A 22,093-nucleotide genomic window follows, 5' to 3' on the forward strand; every position below is an offset into this window, starting at 1 on the left:
GCATATGCAAGGCACATGGAGTCCAAGTCTAAGATGAAAGCAGCAAATGATATACTCAATCGTGGGATATCCAGGTAATATCTGTCTTCAATATTTAGATTGATAGAACTTGATTCAACTGATACTGCAGAGCATTTATTTAGGTAAACCATGTTTTGTCAAAGTTTTCCATGGTTTTGTTTGTAGATCTTTTTATCCATCCACTTTTGATATATTTAAACTTGTGAATTTACATTTGTTGATCTAATTAAGCTTCCTGTAACTTTAGCTATGCTCAACCAATAGAGAAGATGAGGAATGCTTACAAGAAATTTCTTGCTCGCTCAATGAAAGGACCTAAAGCAACTGACGTAGGCACTGATATTTAATGCCTCTTCTTTTGATCTTTTACATATATATATCGATTTACTTGGTTCTTGTTTTCATTATTTTACCAAACTACTGGAGTTGAAGGATGACGACTTACCAACCCGAAGTTTTGGAACCCTATTGGCCAGGGGAGAGAATTGTAAGTTTTCGCCTTTCTTTGCCAGTTTCGGTTTTGTCAAAACGATTTTTTTTAAAAGGTGAAAAAATGTGAGATTTTGAAAACCACATTAATTCTTAATTGTCTCTTTTTATTTTAAAAACTTATGCGATTTAAAACATCTCTCGTTTCAAAAATTTTTGAATTTCCTTTACTATCGAAAATACGGTTCGAAGAGTCGCCACCAACCTTTGATTAGGGTGTGATTGGGCACCCAAAAATGCTTTGTCATTTTAAATAAAAATTAATTTTAATTAAAACAACAAATTGAGGTCTGCGTTACCAAAGTCCGAGTTCGAGAGTCGGTTACGTGTGGGGAAGGATTAGCACCCCCACAACGCCCTAAATCGGTACCTAGTCGATTAATTAACGTCTTTGCAATGAACTTTACAAATTCGAATTTATTTTGATTTTTGATCCCATAAGATAAAAATGTAAATTTAAAACATTCAAAAGCACTCAAAATAATTAAATTAAAATTACCAAGTCGTTTTAGAAAGATAAAGAATGTTCGATTATTTACAAATATTGAGACCAGATCTTAAAGATATAACAACCTTTTCTAAATATATTTAAATAAGTTCCTTTTCTTTCGTTCCCAAATTTTAGGTGACAAATCAATTTTTTTGTTTCACTTTCGAGATACACTTTTAATTTAAAATCATTAAAAGCGGACATCAAATCAGTTATGACTGTCCACTTAAAATAATTTTAAATTAAAAGTATATTACCCTTAATCCAATTATGTAATATTGTAGAGTTATGCTCATGAGGGTATCATACATTATGCAAAGATTTTTAAATACCATAAATTATAATTTATATATATATATGTATTAATATGTAATGTACGAAAGTGACTTGAAAAAAAAAACATATTAACTCCAAAATACAAATTTCACGAGATAACTATATTTAAAGACTAAACCATATTAAACAAAATTTTACTATTTTTAAATACAAACAAAGTAAGAATTAAATTGTACATGTATATATTAAATGGCCAAATGTATAAAGAAATAAATCAACCTTTAGGACATAAAAGAAACATGCAAAAATATAGAACTCTAATGTCTAAATGACAAAAACAAAATAATCAACATTTGTGCCTAAAATTAAATAAACATGCAATACAAAGACCAAATTAAAACACAACAGATTAGATTTAAAGGATAGAACACCAATTAACCAAAATTACGTGCCAAATGCATAAGTAAGCAAAAAAAATAACATAAATTAATGACTAAAAAGGAAACGATTACAAATATGAAGATCAAATTATAATCTTGGAAACTTTGATTTAGTGACTAAAATTAAATGCACGCAACAATTAATAACTAAATTAAAAATAGAAAAGATTTTATTCTGAGACTAAAATATAACATGCGTAAAAGTACAAGGCAAAAGCATAAACAATCAGAAACTAAATACATTACCAGTTAGGACTTAATCGAATGCGCTCAAAATATGGAGGTAAAAATAGAAATATGAAATCATCAATTCAAGGACCAAAAGGAATTACAATGAAAACTTTGCGTAACCCAAATGGTGAATAACCCCTGCGCAAACGGGAACCTTAAACACCTACACGACGTCGTTTTAATAAGAACATATATATGTTATTTAAGTTAAAAAAAAACTAAACCTATTTTATTCTTTCCCCAGTCGTTATCTCTCTCACTTTCAACTCTCTTCTCTCTCGTGCAGCGCCGCTCTCTCAGGAAAAAGAAGAGAATCTCACCCCCTTAAATCGATATCACTCCTGCTCCGAATGGCCGTTGGAAGCCTATGTACACCTAAATAGAACCCAAATGAAAAACTCCTATCCTACCCTCTCTTGTTTCCTTCGATCAAAACCCCAAAATGCCCTACGTGTGCATCGTTCTTCTCTCTAACCCCTGTCAATAGTGGTCGGTTCTACCACAACCCTTTCTTTTTGCTTTAAACTCCCTAAAGCCAACTCTAAATCTAACATGCAAAACCTAAACAACCAAAGGACACCGACTGCTTGACTTCCTAGCCCGACCGACTTCACTCTGGCGATGACTTCCTCGCTCCTTACGATGGACCCAGATTGCGAAACCTCTTCACTAAAGGTAAACAAACTCTAACCCATTCCTATTGCTTTCTTCACCAAAACAGAAGGATGACTATTGAAGATGTTAAAAAGAAAACCCAAATCCTTTTTTATTATTTTTTTAATTCGAATGAAAAACAGAAACAAAAAGGAACAAAAATTCCCTAAAATCAGATTTAGAAACTACCTTGTAACTTGATTTTAATTTTGTTTATCTCATATTTTCCTTATTTTTGAGAAAGGTAGAAATTATGGGAAGAGCCTTTGTTACCTTTGTTTTCTGCTGATGATGAACCCCTCTGTTTTCTATTACTTTTGAATGGAGGGATAGTCCTTTATCACCGGTGGCGAACCAAGGTACTCCGATGACTTCAAATTTGGCTGGAACCCGAACCAAGCAAGGTGAACATCTTGATTCTTCTATACTGAAATGATTGTTGCTTGCTTTTTTGGTTATGTACTACCCTTTCTTTCTTTCTTTTACTGCTTTCTATTGTTAAAAACTGTGTTGCTAATAAAAAAAATGCTCTGAAATCTCCTCTGTTTGTATTGCTATCAAAAGAATAAATTACATGAATCCCTTTTACACACACCCTTTGATCTTTGAATCTGGGGTGAAGAAATATTCTACCCCTCTTTTCTCATTCCCCCGTTGAGTAAAAAAACAATAAAAAATCATCTCCCCCTAAAACTGACCATTTTCAGTTTTTAATTCCCAGTCGTGTTCCTCTCCACTACCAAAATGGCTCCTAACTTGTTAACTGCCTTTTTCCCCTTGTTAACTCCTTCTAACCATTTTTGTTTTCCAAGCTTCACGTGGACTGGAATATGTTTTTGCTGAGGATCATTGGATTTGGCCTCCAAATGGTTTGGGTTCTTCTTTAAGCCCATCATTGCTTCGGATCTGTTCTAACTTAGCCCCGGACATAAACGAGCATCTACAGCTATCCCTCTTTGCTCATTGTCATGTAACGAGAATAGAGAAAATATCAAAAGATGATCGAATTTGTCCGGTCAAGAGAACTTTAAAAGATTAAACCACTCACTGTTACGCCGGGATAAATAAGACTTGAAAAATCTTCAAATGACGAGCCTGCTCCCTATTCGTTCAGGAAGTATAAGACTCGAACAATCTTCATAAAATATGTTTGCTCCCTATTCGTTCAGGGAGTATCAGACTCGAACAATCTTCAACAAACAGGTCCGCTCTCTATTCCTTCAGAGAGTATAGAACTCGAACAATCTTCATAAAACGGGTCCGCTCTCTATTCTTTCAGAGAGTATAGAACTCGAACAATCTTCATAAAACGGGTCTGCTCCCTATTCCATCAGAGAGTATAGAACTCAAATCTTCATACAAACGGGTCCGCTCCCTATTCATTCAGTGAGTATAGAACTCGAACAATCTTCATCAAACGTATTTGCTTCACTATTCTTTCATGAAGGCTTATAGATGATTTGCTTCACTACTCTTTCGTGAAGGCTTAAGTTTGACTTGTTTCGAAGGCCAAACCTGAAAATCAAACATTACCAAACATTAATGTATGTTTGAAAAATATTATACTCAAAAATTTAGAATTTGAGAAAATTTCTGAAAATCCATCTTCATCGCGAAAACTTGTCTGGAAGCCATTGGATATATGAATCTACTTTGGCTCAGTTGTCGTCTAAACATCATTCTTTTCAAGATTTCAAAAAATTAGTTATCCTCATCTTGATGCTTTCACATCTTCAATCTTCAACTATCCCTCGGACTTGTAGTCATCATGCAATTATGAATGCCATGATCATATTCATGCCTAAATGTATGCAATTATGCAATTTAATGTGTTTTCTTCTTCGAATGAACTCCATTTCCTTTTGATCTCGATGGAACTCGGTTTCATCTTAGGCACAGAATATTTGACCAGTTCACCCCGGCTAATAATCTCAATTCCATATCTCTCGGCTTAACATGACCTTGACTCTTTTCTTTCTTGAAACCCGCCAGTATCCATGACCAACTTCTCGACAAAAAACAATCTCTTAGGGTCATCTTTTAATGGCTGAGATTTTCTACGAACTCCAAAGTTTTAACCTCCCATAACCACACAAGCTTACATGTTAAAACCATTATCAGCTTCAGAATACCTGTATTTTCCAAAACCTTTTGCACAATAATACAAAATGATCTTATATACTTCAAGTTAAGCTATATGTTTTAACTTTTCAAAATAAGATGCTTACAAAAGGGAAACGAACAAGGAAAGACATCTCTTTATTTATATAAATACAAAGAATTTTTAGGTAATTTCATGGCAAAATTTTAACTGGAAACAGTAAAAGAACAAAAGAGTAGGCGTCTTCAAATATCAATAATGCAAGTGCTTTTGAACTGGCACGCCGTTAGAATATCTCAAGTGTAGCTTCTGTCAAAAGGATCTCCAAAATTGTGATGCTTAAGAGTATGAATCTACTTCTAAACTCCCAAATCTCTATCATTGGATGCCCTAAACCAGTATTGAATCTCATGTGCATTCAATTTCTCTTGGTTATTTCAATCGAGACTCATTAATCTTGAGTCTCATCCCTGATCACCAACTGTCATTGTTACTATCCATATCAGGAGCTCTTTCCACTTCCAAAATTGATTCAGAACCTTCCACCATGCACGAATTCTGAATTTCAAACTCAACTCAAGTCGCCCTTTGCGGGTTTTCAACTTGAGACCTCATTTGGTTCCAAGACGCCCTTTTCGGGTTTTCATCTTGAACCCCCCTTTTATTTTTCTTTATTTTTTTCATTTTTCTCTTTTGTTTTTCTCTTTTATTTTCTCTTTCATTTTTCTTCCATTTTCTTTTCATTTTTTCCATCATTTTTCTTTTTTCTCATTTTTCTTTTCTTCTTTTTCTTCTTCTCATTTTTATTATTTTTTTCATTTTTTCATTTTCTCTTTTATTTCTTCTTCAAGCAAAATATCTCTTAACAGCGTCATAATTCACTGGATATGGTAATTCTGATCCATCCATTTCAGTTAGGACTAGAGCTCCTACAGAAAAGGCTTTCATGACAACATAAGTTTCTTCCCAATTGGGCATCCATTTTCCTCTGAAATCCTTCTGAATAGGCAAAATCCTTTTAAGCACCAAGTCTCCCTCATGGAATTCTCGAAGGTGAACTTTCTTACCATGTGCCCGTATCATACGTTTTTGGTACATCTGACCATGACAAATAGCTTTCAATCTCTTTTCTTCAATCAAATTCAATTGGTCATACCTAGCTTGGACCCATTCTGCCTCATCGAGCTTCACTTCTGACAAAATCCGAAGTGAGGGAATTTCCACCTCAATAAGTAAGACAGCTTCCATCCCATATACCAGAGAAAATAGAGTTGCCCCAGTTGAAGTTCGTATTGAAGTTTGATAAGCAAACAGAGCAAATGGCAACTTCTCATGTCAATCCTTATAGGTCTCAGTCATCTTCTCTATGAGCCTTTTGATGTTTTTATTAGCCGCCTCTACTGCCCCATTCATCTTTGGGCGATAAGTGGTGGAATTATGATGCTTTATTTTGAACTGTTTACAGACCGAGTCCATCATCTTATTGTTTAAATTCAACGCATTATCGGAGATAATCCTCTCGGGCAAACCATATCTATAAATGAGCTCTTTCTTTAAGAATTTGCATATTGTTGATTGGGTAACATTTTCATAAGAAGCTGCTTCTACCCACTTAGTGAAGTAATCTATGGCTACCAGAATAAAACGATCGCCATTTGAAGCTTTGGGCGAAATTTGTCCAATAACATCCATGCCCCACATTGAGAATGGCCATGGAGCTGTCATTACATGCAAAGGATAAGGAGGAGTATGTATCTTATCTCCATAAATCTGACATTTGTGATATTTTCGGGCATAATTGATACAGTCTGTTTCCATAGTTGACCAATAATACCCAAATCTCATAATTGTCTAGCCATAACATGCCCATTAGCATGGGTACCACATATTTCTTCATGCACTTCTTCAAGAATCAACTTGGCTTCTTTCGTGTCAACACATCTTAACAAGACCTGATCCAGACTTTTCTTGTATAGAGTCTCACCATCAAGCACATACCCTGATGCCATTCTTCTAATGGTTCTCTTATCATTCTCAGTGGCCTGTTCTGGATAACTCTGATACCTTATATATTGCAAGATATCATAATACCAGGGGTTTTCATCTTCTTCCTCTTCAATATTAAAACAATGGGCTGGATACTCATAAGCCTTCATTTCAATGTGCATCATATTTGAATGCTCGCTTATCTTAAATGCCACTGCCAGTGTGGCTAAGGCATCTGCCATTTGATTCTCTTCTCTGGGGAGGTAATTGAAAGTTACTTCTTCAAATTCTTCAACAAGTTCCATAACCAACTTACGATATTCTACAAGCTTGGGATCTTTTGTCTCCCATTCTCCCCTGAGCTGGTATATTACCAAAGCTGAATCTCCATATACTTTAAGCATTTTTACTTTAAGCATTTTTACTTTGCGTTCAACAGCAGCTCTAAGACCCAGAACACAAGCTTCATACTCGGTCATATTGTTTGTACAATCAAAATTAAGCCGACTGGTAAAAGGATAATGCTCTCCTTCTGGTGAGACCAAAATTGCCCCGATTCCATGTCCCATGGCATTTGAAGCACCATCGAAGTTCAACTTCCAATATTTACTAGTGGATGCCACTGCTTCTTCTACCGAAATAGCCATTAAATCTTCATCTAGGAAATCAAAGCTCAACGGCTTATATTCTTCCGAAGCCCTACTTGTAATTAATTCCGCTATAGCACTTCTTTTGATTGCCGTCTGGTTTACATACTGGATGTCAAATTCGGACAATAGGATTTGCCAACGGGTTAATCTTCCAGATAATGCAGGCACACCCATTAGATATTTCAAGGGATCAAGCTTGGAAGCCAAGTAGTATGATACAACATATATTGCCTAAGCCTTCGGGTAGCCCATACTAAAGCGCAACACAATTTTTCAATTGGTGAGTATCTTATCTCACATTCAGTTAACTTCTTACTGAGATAATAGATAGCCCTTTTTTTCTTCTCAGTTTGGTCACGTTGCCCCAGCACACACCCATTGAATTTTCATAAACTGACAAATAAAGAATCAAGGGTTTGCCTGAGATGGGTGGCGCTAAGATTGGAGTGCTCGACAAATATCTTTTCACTGCTTCAAAAGCTTTTTGACAATCCTCACTCCATTCCCCTGAGTTATTCTTACGAAGAAGGCGAAATATGGGATCACACTTTTCCGTCAGCTGTGAAATAAACCGAGCTATATAATTCAATCTCCCCAAAAATCCTCTGACTTCTTTTTGTGTTCGTGGGGCTGGCAAGTCTTGAATAGCCTTTACTTTATCTGGGTGTATTTCAATTCCTTTTTGCCTTACTACGAATCCCAATAACTTCCCAGATGTCACCCCAAAAGTACATTTATTTGGGTTGAGTTTTAGCTGGCATCTTCTTAGTCTTTTAAAAAGCTTTCTCAAATTCCCAATATGTTCTTCCTCTGTCTTAGCTTTGACAATCATATCATCGATATAAACTTCTATCTCTTTATGCATCATGTCGTGAAATAACGTCACCATGGCCCTTTGATATGTTGCCCCGGTGTTCTTCAATCCAAACGGCATTACTTTATAATAAAACGTTCCCCACATGGTAACGAACATCGTTTTTTCCATATCTTCAGGGTTCATCTTAATTTGATTGTAGCCAGAGAAACCATCCATAAAAGAGAATAAAGAATTTCCAGCAGTATTATCCACTAGCGTGTCTATATGTGGCAAAGGAAAATTATCTTTTGGACTAGCTCGGTTCAGATCCCTGTAGTCGACACACATTCAAACTTTCCCATCCTTCTTCGATACTGGGACAATATTCGCCACCCATTCAGGATATTTGGCCACTTTAAGAAACCCGGCATCAAATTGTTTCTTTACTTCCTCTTTAATCTTGAGCAGCATCTCGGGTCTCATTCTTCTCAGTTTTTGTTGTACCGGTTTACATTCAGACTTTATTGGCAGTTTGTGAACAACCAGTTCTGGATCTAAACCCGACATATCTTCATATGACCATGCAAATACATCTTTGTATTCGTGAAGCAATTCTATCAGATCATGTCGACCTCCAACTGACAGAGTGGTACCAATCTTTACTTCTCTCTTATCCTCATCTGTCCCTAAATTCAAAATCTCGGTAGGATCTTCATGAGGCAGAATCTGCTTATCTTCATTCTTCACCCTTTTCAGCAATTCAGAAGGTAGTTCACATCCTTCATCATCATCACAATCTTCGATTTCCCCTTGACATATAGGCTTCTCGAAATCAATCTCTGGGTCAGAGTCATTAGCATTCATATTATTGATATCTGAGCTCCTGAAAAAATAATGAAAGAGAAGATATATATACATATATACATATGGGAGGATCTTTTCCCATATAAATAAATAGAAATAAATAAATACATACATATATACAACAAAGAATGAATGAATGAAATGCATGGGAGAATGTTTACCATTTGGAACTAACAGAATGCATCTTTTATTGAAAGCAAGAAAAAACAAACAGCTTAACCCTTTACATAAAATCACCTATTGCCCCAGGGTATGAACAACAGGGAGAAAGTTCCAGTGCATTACTCTGTAAAAGATTTGTAAACTACAGGCAGTTCTTCCGCCGTCCAATTGTTCAACACGAAGCCCGGCAGTGCATGATAAATGTCCATAACTCTCATTTCCTCAAATTCATCATCAGTTATAACGTTAATGCCTAAATCTCCCAAGGCATCCTCAATCATCACCTCAGTGTTCCTTGAATTCCCTTGAAACATATACCCTCCAGATATGAAAATGCTGCTCAACGGCGGGAAGGTCATGGGTTCCCAGCTAAGGTCTTCACCAGCCAATCTGGCCTTTCTCATTTCCTGACCCTTCTTAATTCCCCTCAGTTTATCCCTCGGAGTTGGCTGATACCCCAAACCAAATCAATCTCTTTTAATAATAGGGCATATTGGATTCACCGGTCCTTGCAACTGTCGACCTAACCCCTTTCCAACTTTCTCTCCTCTTCCAAGAGTCAATTTGAGCCATATCTTGGTACAATCTGACAATCGAGGCTTTGGTACAATCTGACAATCGAGGCTTTGGTATCTTCCTGTCTTCGGCCACGAACGTAGCATTGATAAACTCCAACAATCTGAAAGAACACTCGACGGCTTGCTCATCAACTTCAATATACGGAGCAGTAGTAGAAACAGAAACAATAATGTCCTCTTCAGCATGAATACATACAAACCTTCCATCAATCACAAATTTCAGTCTATGGTGCAATGTGGACGGAACTGCACCGGCCTGATGAATCCAAGGCCTTCCCAACAAACAATTGTACGTAGGCATAATGTCCATTACGAGAAATTCCACTTCATAAGTTGCTGGACCAATATTCAGAGGAACATCAATCTTGCCCAACACTTCTCTTTTAGTCCCATCAAAAGCTCGAACCACACTTTGACAGGTTCTCATAAGTGTACTATCTAATGGAAGCTTCTTTAGAGTCACTAAGAGCATCACATTCAAAGCTGAACCATTATCAACCAAGACCCGGGACAACACATGCACTTTACATTTAACTGTGATGTGCAAAGCCTTCTGACTACCAACCATCCCAGAAGGGATTTCATCCTCAAAAAAGATAAAAAATTATCAGCTTGTACATTGGAAACTAACCGATCCAACTTTTCAATGGGCAACTCTTTCTGAACAAAAGTCTGGTTCAAAACCTTTAACAGAGCATTCCTATGAGCCTCTGAACTCAAAAGTAATGATAAAACAGAAATACAGGCAGGCCACTTGTGTAACTGTTCAACAACACTGTACTCACTGTGTTTCAAAAATTTCAAAAATTCTACCGCTTCACTCTCGGTTACCGGTTCATTGATAACAGGTTTATCTTCTTCTATCTGCACATCAACCTTTTTCCCTTTATCAACTGCAACCTTCTTCTCAGACTCTTTAGGTGGATTAAGAGAATAACACCTACCACTTCTGGTAAAGTGTCCCATCTCATCTATTTCCTCATTCTCTTTTGTTACATCTCCCATATGGCAATCATATCTCCAAGGCACTTGTTTATTATCCCGATATGGGAATGGAGATGGAGGTGTAATAACCACTTTTGGAGTTACCTTTTCAGTCAATCGATTCTTGGGAGTAATAATTAGGGGACAACTGGCATTGTATACCCCTTTAGACGATCCTTCTGAAGCGCAAACTTCCGCTTCCTCTTCTTCAGCAATCTCTCTAACGAACTCAATTTCTTTACTGTCCATCATGTCTTGTACCAAAGATAGGAAGTCAGGACATTGCTGAATACTGTGTCCTTCACTGTTATGATACAGACATACCTCTCCACTGTTAAACTGTTCAACCACCAAACTGGGCTTCAACCATCCTACCTTAACCATCTGGCACCACACCCAACTCATGGGTGATGCTAGCTCACTAACATTCCTTACAATTCTCTTTCCTTTCTCTTCAGTAATCGCGTTAACTCCTGCCCCTGCATGGCTTGGCAACGGATTTTGAGCTATATTCGGCTGCTCACTATCACCAAAGTTGATGACATTCCTCGTTCTCAAAGCTTGGACAACCTTCTTAAAAGCAGTACAATTCTCAATGGAATACCCAGGGTTCCCTGCATGGTACTCACACTGAGCACTAGCATCATACCATTTGGGAAAATAAGGTTGCATTGGTGTCACGTGATACGGCGAAACCACGTGTCGATCATATAAAATCTGAAACAATTCTTTATAAGTCATCGGGATGGGGTCAAATTGAGGCCTCTCTCTCCTCTGGTCCCTTGCCCCTTGTCTATTATCATTTTGTGTTGACGACCCTGCTCCTTGAGGACGGGAAACAGTGATGTTATTAGAATCGTACTGCCTCACATTACTGACTTCGTTTTCTTTTTTCCTCGTTGGTGGCCTCTTACTAGATTCTCCTCCCTCGAGCTTTCCACTCTTGATAGCCATTTCAATCATTTCTCCTGCTGTAACCACATCAGCAAAACTTCGATAAGGATTACCGATAAGATGCGAGAAAAAAGGAGCCCTTAAGGTATTGACAAAAAGCATATTTGTTTCCTCCTCTTCCAATGGTGGGTGGACTTGCACTGCTACATCTCTCCATCTTTGAGCATATTGTCTAAAACTCTCGTTAGACTTCTTTTTCATTCCTTGCAACATCATCCTGTTAGGCCTAACATCTTTTACATGTTTGTATTGCTCAAGAAAGGACTTAGCCAAATCTTTCCACGATTTAATATTAGCTCTACTCAGCTGGTAATACCATCGGATTGCCGAGCCAGTTAAGCTTTCCTGAAAGCAGTGTATCAACAATTGATCGTCCCCTATGTATCCGGTCATCTTTCTACAAAACATCGTGATATGCGCAGAGGGGCACCTGGTACCATCAAACTTCTTAAAGTCAGGAACCTTGAACTTTGGAGGCAAGACCAGATCAGGAACTAGACTTAACTCCTTTGCGTCAAATCCATAGACACTGGTATCTTCCTTCATGGCTCTGACCTCTCTTTCTAATTGTTTCCATTTCTCTTCCAACGGATTGTTTTGGTTCTTCTTAGCTTCTTCATCAAGGTCCGAAACTTGATGATATTGATGTTCTTCCTGATATGAACTAGATCCAGGCTGTACGTTAACAGAAGCACCGACTGGATTAATGTGCACCTTCCCGACATGTGCAGGGGTCACTTGAACGTTCTGAGATTGTTCTGGGGTTAACCCTGGATGATGAAGTGGGTCCTCAGTTACACCTTCTGGCATAGGGCTTTTCTTATGTTCTGGATTTATTCATTCCAACATACTCGCAAACTTGGCAAACATCTCCTTTTGGGCATTCATCATATCTTCTTGCATTTTCTTAATATTATCTTGTAACTCCAACTGAGCCTTCTCAATTTGGGCAAGTTTGTCCTCCATAACTTTCTTCCTAGTTCTGTAGATATGCTTGGGATTTTCAGTATTACTCTTTCACAGAGTCATTTTGTTATCGCTGATATTTATTAATGAATATGAGATATATGATTATGAATGAATAAAATGCGATGCAAAAATTTAAATGTATTAAAAATGCATATGCAAAATACAGGGTATTGATCTTGGAACGACTCCTTAGAACAACTCTTTATATTAGAACAATGTTCAATTACAAAGTTGAAACATATCACAAATAAATCTGCACCATCTCTCCTATTTGCTGTACATATGCTAGCAACTCCACGATCTTCTGGTTTTCTTCAGCCTCGGGATCCAGTTCTTCAGTCACATCAATAGCTTCCTCGGATAAAATGACCAAATATTGAGCTATTCTCCGCGCGTGTCCTAAGTAACAAGCAATAAGGTCTTCTCTTTTCTTAACTCTCGCCTGAGCTTGCTCCCATCGAAAATGCCACTGTATATCCCCCTCATAAGGAACTATCGATAGCTCACTTGCTTGCCTCTGAAAATTTTGAACCATGGCTTCAAGCTCACTCAATTGTTTTTTCAGACTTTCAACCTCCCTCTGGCTCGAGCTACCTTCCCTTATTCAGTATCGTCGTAATGCAGTCTCTAAACTTGAAATGTTCTCATTCAACTTCTCATTCTAGGCTTGACTCTTTTGTAATCGTTGCTCTAAAGAATCTTTTTCTTTCGATAAAATCTTCACTTGGTGCCTGCTTTGCTTGAGCTCTTCTTGACTCTCTCCGGCTACTCTCTTGAGGCTCGCCACCTCTTGCCTCAATTCGACAGGCTTACTCGAGCTAGAACCTACCTGAGCTTTTACCATTCGTTGATAAGTTGACCGAAGATCATCAAAATCTAGCCGAAGTTGCTTCTCTACTTTTTCAATTAAATCTGCTCTACTCTTCTGAATGTCGATCTCCAATCCCTTTTGATACACTTCATTTTCCAGTTTCTGCAAAGTCATTCTCCATTATCTACGTTCTTCTTCGAAATCGCGCTTGGCTAACTCTAATGGAGATGGCACCACTCTCAACTGTTCCTCCACCGGCTGAATATTTTCAGGATTCACTATCGTGATGTTGTCGTTTACTCGACCGCTTCTCCACTGCTCGTACTCTTGAGATAACTCGAGATCATAGGTGAACAAATTTACGCGACGAGTTTGCTTCCAGGCCTCAGTAACCCCTTTAACTTTACCCTTATACTGATCTCCTTTGAATGCAAAATCTGATCCTACCAAGTCCCACGTGGCTGTAATGAACTACATCGATCCATACTGTCTGGAAACTAGTAGCAGTGCATACCCAACAGAACCCCATATACCTGGCAAAGGAACCCAATCTCGCTCTCCACATCGGTAAAGTATATCCGAAGAGGTATTCCACGAAGCTCGCCACAAAATATCTCCATCTCTGATATCCTTGAAGATGACCATCCATTTTTCTTCGGTGAAGCCCCCAGACCATTCTTTAGAAAGAAAATCTTTCAAAGGCGAAAACCCCTCTAGAAACACTCGTTATGGTGCTCTTTCAACATGTTTGAAATGACTCAGAATCCACACTAGCAGCAAAGGCGCACATCCTATAAAGCGTCCTTCTCCCTCGCGCCTACAAGAACTCAAAGACTGGAACGTCTCAGCTAGAATAGCTGGAACTGGATCCATGCGCTTGTCTAATCTTTCAAACAGGTCAACGACTGATACGTCTACATATCCTAACACTTTTGGAAAAATAACGAGCCCATAAATCCCTAAAGCAAACAAGTCAAGCTTCTTTCTCTTGTCAGGGTGATGATCAATTACTTCTTTCAAAGCAGCCCAAGAGATACACTCACTGTCTCCCTTATTCTTAATGTTTCTGATTACCCAATCTTCACTCATTCCGGTCATCAATAGTAATTTCTTCTTAAACGAAGGAGTGACTACCAGCTTGGTATATACTCTATCCATCTGGGACCTCGAACAACGGACCAAAGCTTGATACTCCTCTATTGTTGGTGTTAGATCCACTCTACCAAATGTGAAACAGCTGTAAGCCGGATTCCAGAATTGCGCCAACGCTCTAAACAGATTTCGGTCAATAGGAACATCCAGAAGATAAGGAATGTCGCCGTACAACTGATAAAACATCTCCTTATCGGCTACTGTCCATCTTCCCCATATCTCATTTAGCTCACTTAGATCATTCTGACGCACGTTAATGTGAGTATAACCAAATAACTCCGACACGTATCCAAGCATCACGCTGTCCCCATTGGTCAGTTGGGACTGTTCCGACCACCTCAGAACATCGGCATTGTCCTCAACCTCTTTCTGAACCGTTCGTTCCATATTACTGGCCTTCTATATGGACATCGATCCTAAATCAACACCATGTAATGGATAGTGCAATGCAAAATAGAAAAGAAACAAGACAAAGACAACAAGAGATCGGTTAGCAAACATAAAGCAATTAAGTCGGGATAATAATTTGTTCAAGAATCCTACCCACATGCTGGCTACCCAATCATGCTTTATCAGATCCTACCCAACATGATATCTACCCCCATGCTTTGTTATTCACAAAAATAAATCCTAACCGCATGATATCTAATTCGCATGCTTATTCAAAAAATAAACCTAACCGCATGATATCTAGTTCGCATGCTTATTTAAAAAACGAAAATAAATGACTCAAAAAAAAGCTTTTCCTTGTGTACCCTCCTCACGGGATTCTTAAGGTTCGGGTTTGGCTCAACCTAAGTTCGGGCTCTACGTTCACTATATGCCGGGTTAGGTTCTAAAGTAATAGGTTCTCGAATTGTCCTTGTCGGTGCCCCCTTGGGCTACCGAACCCTCAATCCTGGCCCATCACAGGCTTTAGGGGATCGAGTTCAATTTCGAGGGAACACATCTCCTTATGTCCATGCGGAGGTGATTACCATCACGAGGACCATAAGGCGTGAGCTCCAGGAGCGATCCACTATCCCATGCGGAGGTGAAAACCACACGAGGGCATAGTCTCTCACTCCTACTTAATTAGGACGGAGCGGGGTTTTAGCACATGTCATGAAAATGCAACTGTGCAGTGTGTGAGGAAAAGCGAAAAAACACAATAAAAACACTCAAAATTTCCTAAATTCACACAATTAATCTGAAATCATTAGCAAACAAATTAGTACAACTATGTAATTGTTAATCGAATTAAATTAAAAAAAACAAAATACAAACAAAACTTATTAAAAACCAAACAAGGGATCAAAAATCAAATTAAAACGAATTTGTAATTTTCAATTGCAAAGACAATTAATTAATCGACTATCGGCCTGACTCTCTAAAAAAAGTCCCCAGCAGAGTCGCCAAGCTGTCGAAACGATTTTTTCTAAAAGGTGAAAAAAGGTGAGATTTTGAAAACCACATTAATTCTTAATTGTCTCTTTTTATTTTAAAAATTTATGCGATTTAAAAGACCTCTTGTTTCGAAAAATTTTGAATTTCCTTTACTATCGAAAATACGGTTCGAAGAGTCGCCACCAATCTTTGATTAGGGTGTGATTAGGCACCCAAAAATGCTTTGTCATTTTAAATAAAAACTAATTTTAATTAAAACAACAAATTGAGGTCTGCGTTACCAAAGTCCGAGTTTGGGAGTCGGTTACGTGTGGGGAAGGATTAGCACCCCCACAACGCCCTAAATCGGTACCTAGTCGATTAATTAACATCTTTGCAATGAACTTTACAAATTCGAATTTTTTTTTAATTTTGATCACATAAGATAAAAATGTAAATTTAAAACATTCAAAAGCACTCAAAATAATTAAATTAAAATTACCAAGTCGTTTTAGAAAGATAAAGAATGTTCGATTATTTACAAATATCGAGACCAGATCTTAAAGATATAACAACCTTTTCTCGATATATTTAAATAAACGAACATTTCCTTTTCTTTCGTTCCCAAATTTTAGGTGACAAATCAATTTTTTTGTTTCACTTTCGGGATACACTTTTAATTTAAAATCATTAAAAGCGGACCTCAAATCAGTTATGACTGTCCACTTAAAACAATTTTAAATTAAAAGTATATTACCCTTAATCCAATTATGTAATATTGTCGAGTTATGCTCATGAAGGTATCATACATTATGCAAAGATGATGTCATGCAAAGATATTTAAATACCACAAATTATAATTTATATATATATATGTATTAATATGTAATGTACGAAAGTGACTTGAAAAAAAAACATATTAACTCCAAAATACAAATTTCACAAGATAACTATATTTAAGGACTAAATCATATTAAACAAAATTTTACTATTTTTAAATACAAACAAAGTAAGAATTAAAGTGTACATGTATATATTAAATGGCCAGATGTATGAAGAAATAAATCAACCTTTAGGACATAAAAGAAACATGCAAAAATATAGAACTCTAATGTCTAAATGACAAAAACAATATAATCAACATTTGTGCCTAAAATTAAATAAACATGCAATACAAAGACCAAATTAAAACACAACAGATTAGATTTAAAGGATAGAACACCAATTAACCAAAATTACGTGCCAAATGCATAAGCAAGCAAAAAAAATAACATAAACTAATGACTAAAAAGGAAACGATTACAAATATGAAGATCAAATTATAATCTTGGAAACTTTGATTTAGTGACTAAAATTAAATGCACGCAACAATTAATAACTAAATTAAAAACAAAAAAGATTTTATTCTGGGACTAAAATATAACATGCGTAAAAGTACAAGTTAAAAGCATAAACAAACAGAAACTAAATACATTACCAGTTAGGACTTAATCGAATGCGCTCAAAATATGGAGGTAAAAATAGAAATACGAAAACATCAATTCAAGGACCAAAATGAATTACAATGAAAACTTTGTGTGACCCAAATGGTGAATAACCCCTGCGCAAACGGGAACCTTAAACACCTACACGACGTCGTTTTAATAAGAACATATATATGTTATTTAAGTTAAAAAAAACTAAACCTATTTTATTCTTTCCCCAGCCGTTATCTCTCTCACTCTCAACTCTCTTCTCTCTCGCGCAGCGCCGCTCTCTCAGGAAAAAGAAGAGAATCTCACCCCCTTAAATCGATATCACTCCTGCTCCGAATGGCCGTTGGAAGCCTATGTACACCTAAATGGAACCCAAATGAAAAACTCCTCTCCTACCCTCTCTTGTTTCCTTCGACCGAAACCCCTAAATGTCCTACCTAAACAACCAAAGGACACCGACTGCTTGACTTCCTAGCCCGACCGACTTCACTCTAGCGACGACTTCCCCGCTCCTTACGATGGACCCAGATTGCGAAACCTCTTCACTAAAGGTAAACAAACTCTAAACCATTCCTATTGCTTTCTTCACCAAAACAGAAGGATGACTATTGAAGATGTTAAAAAGAAAACCCAAATCCTTTTTTATTATTTTTTTAATTCGAATGAAAAACATAAACAAAAAGAAACAAAAATTCCCTAAAATCAGATTTAGAAACTACCTTGTAACTTGATTTTGATTTTGTTTATCTTATATTTTCCTTATTTTTGAGAAAGGTAGAAATTATGGGAAGAGCCTTTGTTACCTTTGTTTTCTGCTGCTGATGAACCCCTCTGTTTTCTATTGCTTTTGAATGGAGGGATAGTCCTTTATCACCGGTGGTGAACCAAGGTACTCCAATGACTTCAAATTTGGCTGGAACCCGAACAAAGCAAGGTGAACATCTTGATTCTTCTATATTGAAATGATTGTTGCTTGCTTTTTTGGTTATGTACTGCCCTTTCTTTCTTTTTTTTACTGCTTTCTATTGTTAAAAACTGTGTTGCTAATAAAAAAACTGCTCTGAAATCTCCTCTGTTTGTATTGCTATCAAAAGAATAAATTACATGAATCCCTTTTACACACACCCTTTGATCTTTGAATCTGGGGTGAAGAAATATTCTACCCCTCTTTTCTCATTCCCCCGTTGAGTAAAAAAAACAATAAAAAATCGTCTCCCCCTAAAACTAACCCTTTCAGTTTTTAATTCCCAGTCGTGTTCCTCTCCACTACCAAAATGGCTCCTAACTTGTTAACTACATTTTTCCCCTTGTTAACTCCTAACCATTTTTGTTTTCCAAGCTTCACGTGGACTGGAATATGTTTTTGCTGAGGATCATTGGATTTGGCCTCCAAATGGTTTGGGTTCTTCTTTAAGCCCATCATTGCTTCGGATCTGTTCTAACTTAGCCCCGGACAAAAACGAGCATCTACAGGTTTATCACATACCAGGTTTTTTCCACAGCGTAACATGTAAATTCCTGTGATTGCAGAAAGGCAGGCCAACAAGACTTTTGAGCTTGGCAGGAATAAGTTGAAGCAAGATAAGTACGCAAACAAAAACCATTTTATACTTTTAAGTTTGAGCTCTCATCCTTTGTTTCTTGGATTCGTGTAAGCATCAGATACGGTTATGCATGAGTATCCTTGAAAGTCATATTTTCATATCCATGTATAGGACACGTGTCAAGCATGTGTATTTCAAGAAAAATGCAGCTCAAGCAACGTAGCTCCCATCTTTCTTTACTTCATTCTAACCACGGAACACTCATTTTAACAATGATGTTCCCTTTCTGCAATATTTAATAGCCATAAGAACATATTATAAACTTAATTTTCCATTGCGTTTCCGTCATAGGATGCAGAAAATTCCACTTTCTATTTACAATGACAACAATATGGATGTGATGAGGGGTCATCCCTCTAAGCCAAGTACTGATTCAAACTCTTGGCACACTCTTGGAGATAGAGCTGAGAGAAACAAAGAAAATAATGCAGTGCCTACAAAGTGGACATCATACAAGGTTTCCTTCAACTCTGAACATGATTTCTTGATATTGGGAAATGTATTGTTCTTTTCAGATTATTCTGCAAATGACATTGAACTTCAAAAATTCTTCACAGGTTCCACAACGACCTGTTCCAAGAACCATGGGGACTGGTGCAAGTGCTCATATTGAAGTTTTTGTTGATGAGGAATGTGCAGAGTAAGTAGTAGTTATTTTGAAAAGTTAATAACTTCTGAACATGCATATATACAACTGTTATTCAGACATAGATATCAGAAAAGAATGAAAAAAATATGGAAAATAAGTATATATATGTGTTGTAGATATACTCAAAATGTTGGCCTGTATTCTTTACTTTTTCTATGGTGTTTGCATTACTAATTTTATCAATTTTTTTGTTATCAGAAAGCCAAAAGCGACTGATGAGAATGATAGAACTTCAAGTCTGCAACTGAGAGAGTTGGATGGCAAAAACATAAAAAGGTAAATGCTGTAAACAAGTGCTTAAAGATTACTGCTAAAGATAAATATTGGTAATTTAGCTGATTCATGAGAATCTTTTGTGCAGGGAAACTGAGTTACTTGGGGAGAATCCATTGCGGAATTTCCCTTCAAACAGTCTACCTAGGTGATTTCAAAGCCCGAATGACAATGGTGGTGTGCTTGTTTCATTTTCATGGTGGGATTTGCTTTTAACTCCAAAGCCGGATTCATAATACCATGTCGTACTACGTGTTTACCTGTTTTTGTGGGCTTTAAGGTGTTTTTTGGTTATCTCAATAAGTGTGTGATGCTTGCGGTTAAGTTTGTTCATGATTTACCATTGAATTATTTTTTGTGGACATTTGGTGGCAATTCCTATATTTTAGTCTCTTACTTTTTACTATTTTTGAGTCAGCGACCCATGCGAACCCTCAAAAATGAAAATCCACTTATGTAAACTTTTAGCAATGCAAAGCCTACCTCGCGAACGTACACCAATAAACACGTGTCCGTCATCTATAATACCGTGAGTATATTTTGCGGACGATTATCACTGATCACGTGTTGATATACATGATCTTATTTGATGACTAACAAGTTTATACCATCACCTCCTAGGATGTCCAATTAACACTAATGCCACAACAACTCCTAAACTACACATGTCTAGAGCATTATAAAGAGTCATGCAACACTAAGAAAAGGGGACACATTCTTCTTGACCAAAAACTACACTCATTCCACCAGAATCTCCTTAGCCACCACCAAAATTACTGTCGGACCACCAAAATTACCTGAAAATGGGTGAGCTATTAAGCTCGGCCCAAACTCAATCTTTCCCGACTTGATTCTAACGGATTATACCCACAAATGATAAAAATATTAGATAAACATTTTAATAGTTGAGCCATGCAAAAATATTAGATGAATCTGGGGAAAGAGTTGGTTGCTTTCAGTTTCTGATGCGTAAATAGTTATGCCATGTATATGCAACCCGCAATGCAAATTTGGGTTTTGCTCTCTCCTCCCCTCTATGGCTTTACTTGCTAAAACTTTTGATAGCCTACATTTAGAGACTTCTATAGGTAAGGATTGGCACATCGTTGAATTTCAGGTGTAAATGAACAGAGCGTTCAGTGAATCGTTCGTTTATGTTCGTTTGTTAAGCTAAATAAACGAACATGAACAAAAATATATGTTCATTTAATAAACGAACAAACATGAACACATGTATGTTCGGTTTGTTTATGTTCACGAACAAACTCGTTTATGAGCTTGTTTTTGAGCTCGTTTATCAAATCGTTTATTTATGTTCATGAACAAACGTGTTTGCCTAATTCTCATTTTCATTTTATTTTTTTACATTTTAAATATCGGCTAAGATAAGGATTAAATAGAACACATGATAAAAGTTGCTTTTTAAACTATGAACTTTAAGGAGTTTAAACACCAGTAGCGTAATTTTATCATTTTTTTAGCTTGCAAATGAAATTAAAAATCGAATATATAAACGAACGATAAACAAATAATAAAACAACGCTAAACAAACACTAAATGAACGTTAAACGAACATGTTCAAGAATAAATTCGTGAACATATAAACGAACGCTAAACGAACATGTTCAAGAATAAATTCGTGAACATATAAACGAACGTTAAACGGACATGTTCGTGAACATATAAACGAACACATTTGCGAACATTAAATGAACATGTTCGTGAACAATAAATAAACGAACACCAACACCTTCAAAAATAAAATAAACGAACATGAAAACGATATTGAAAATTTAAACGAACATGAACCGAACACGAACACCTTAAAAAATAAATAAACGAACACAAACATAACTTTGTTCTTTCAAACTCAGTTCATTTACACCCCTAAATTTCATTACCTTATTATTTTGGTCAAAATCATAATGACCATCACTAATAATGAAAATGACCGATCCTCTCTGGTTGCTAGTGTTGTCCCAAAATGGTAAGCAGCTTGAATGTACCGTTATAAATAAAGGAATCTCATCTTGGTTATAAAAAAAACTGTTCCCATATGCAAATGAGAAGGAAAACGAGCAGACTAACAACACAAAAGTTGAAACAGGCTGCACTATTT

General features: G+C 36.8%; 1 protein-coding gene across 1 annotated transcript; it reads left to right on the forward strand.

Annotated features, from left to right (window-relative positions):
• The first annotated feature begins 435 nt into the window (after positions 1–435).
• On the forward strand, positions 436–20,329 carry LOC120154603 (mitotic spindle checkpoint protein BUBR1-like). Its single transcript, XM_039166300.1, has 6 exons — positions 436–508; positions 18,979–19,033; positions 19,344–19,509; positions 19,610–19,692; positions 19,900–19,977; positions 20,063–20,329. Exons 3-6 carry the CDS (start codon positions 19,345–19,347, stop codon positions 20,124–20,126), a joined length of 390 nt encoding a protein of 129 aa, XP_039022231.1. The 5' UTR covers positions 436–508; positions 18,979–19,033; position 19,344; the 3' UTR covers positions 20,127–20,329.
• Positions 20,330–22,093: the final 1,764 nt, after the last annotated feature.

This window comes from Hibiscus syriacus, unplaced genomic scaffold, assembly GCF_006381635.1.
Source record: "Hibiscus syriacus cultivar Baekdansim isolate YM2019G1 unplaced genomic scaffold, ASM638163v2 tig00111132_pilon, whole genome shotgun sequence".
Classification (NCBI taxonomy): Eukaryota; Viridiplantae; Streptophyta; class Magnoliopsida; order Malvales; family Malvaceae; genus Hibiscus; species Hibiscus syriacus.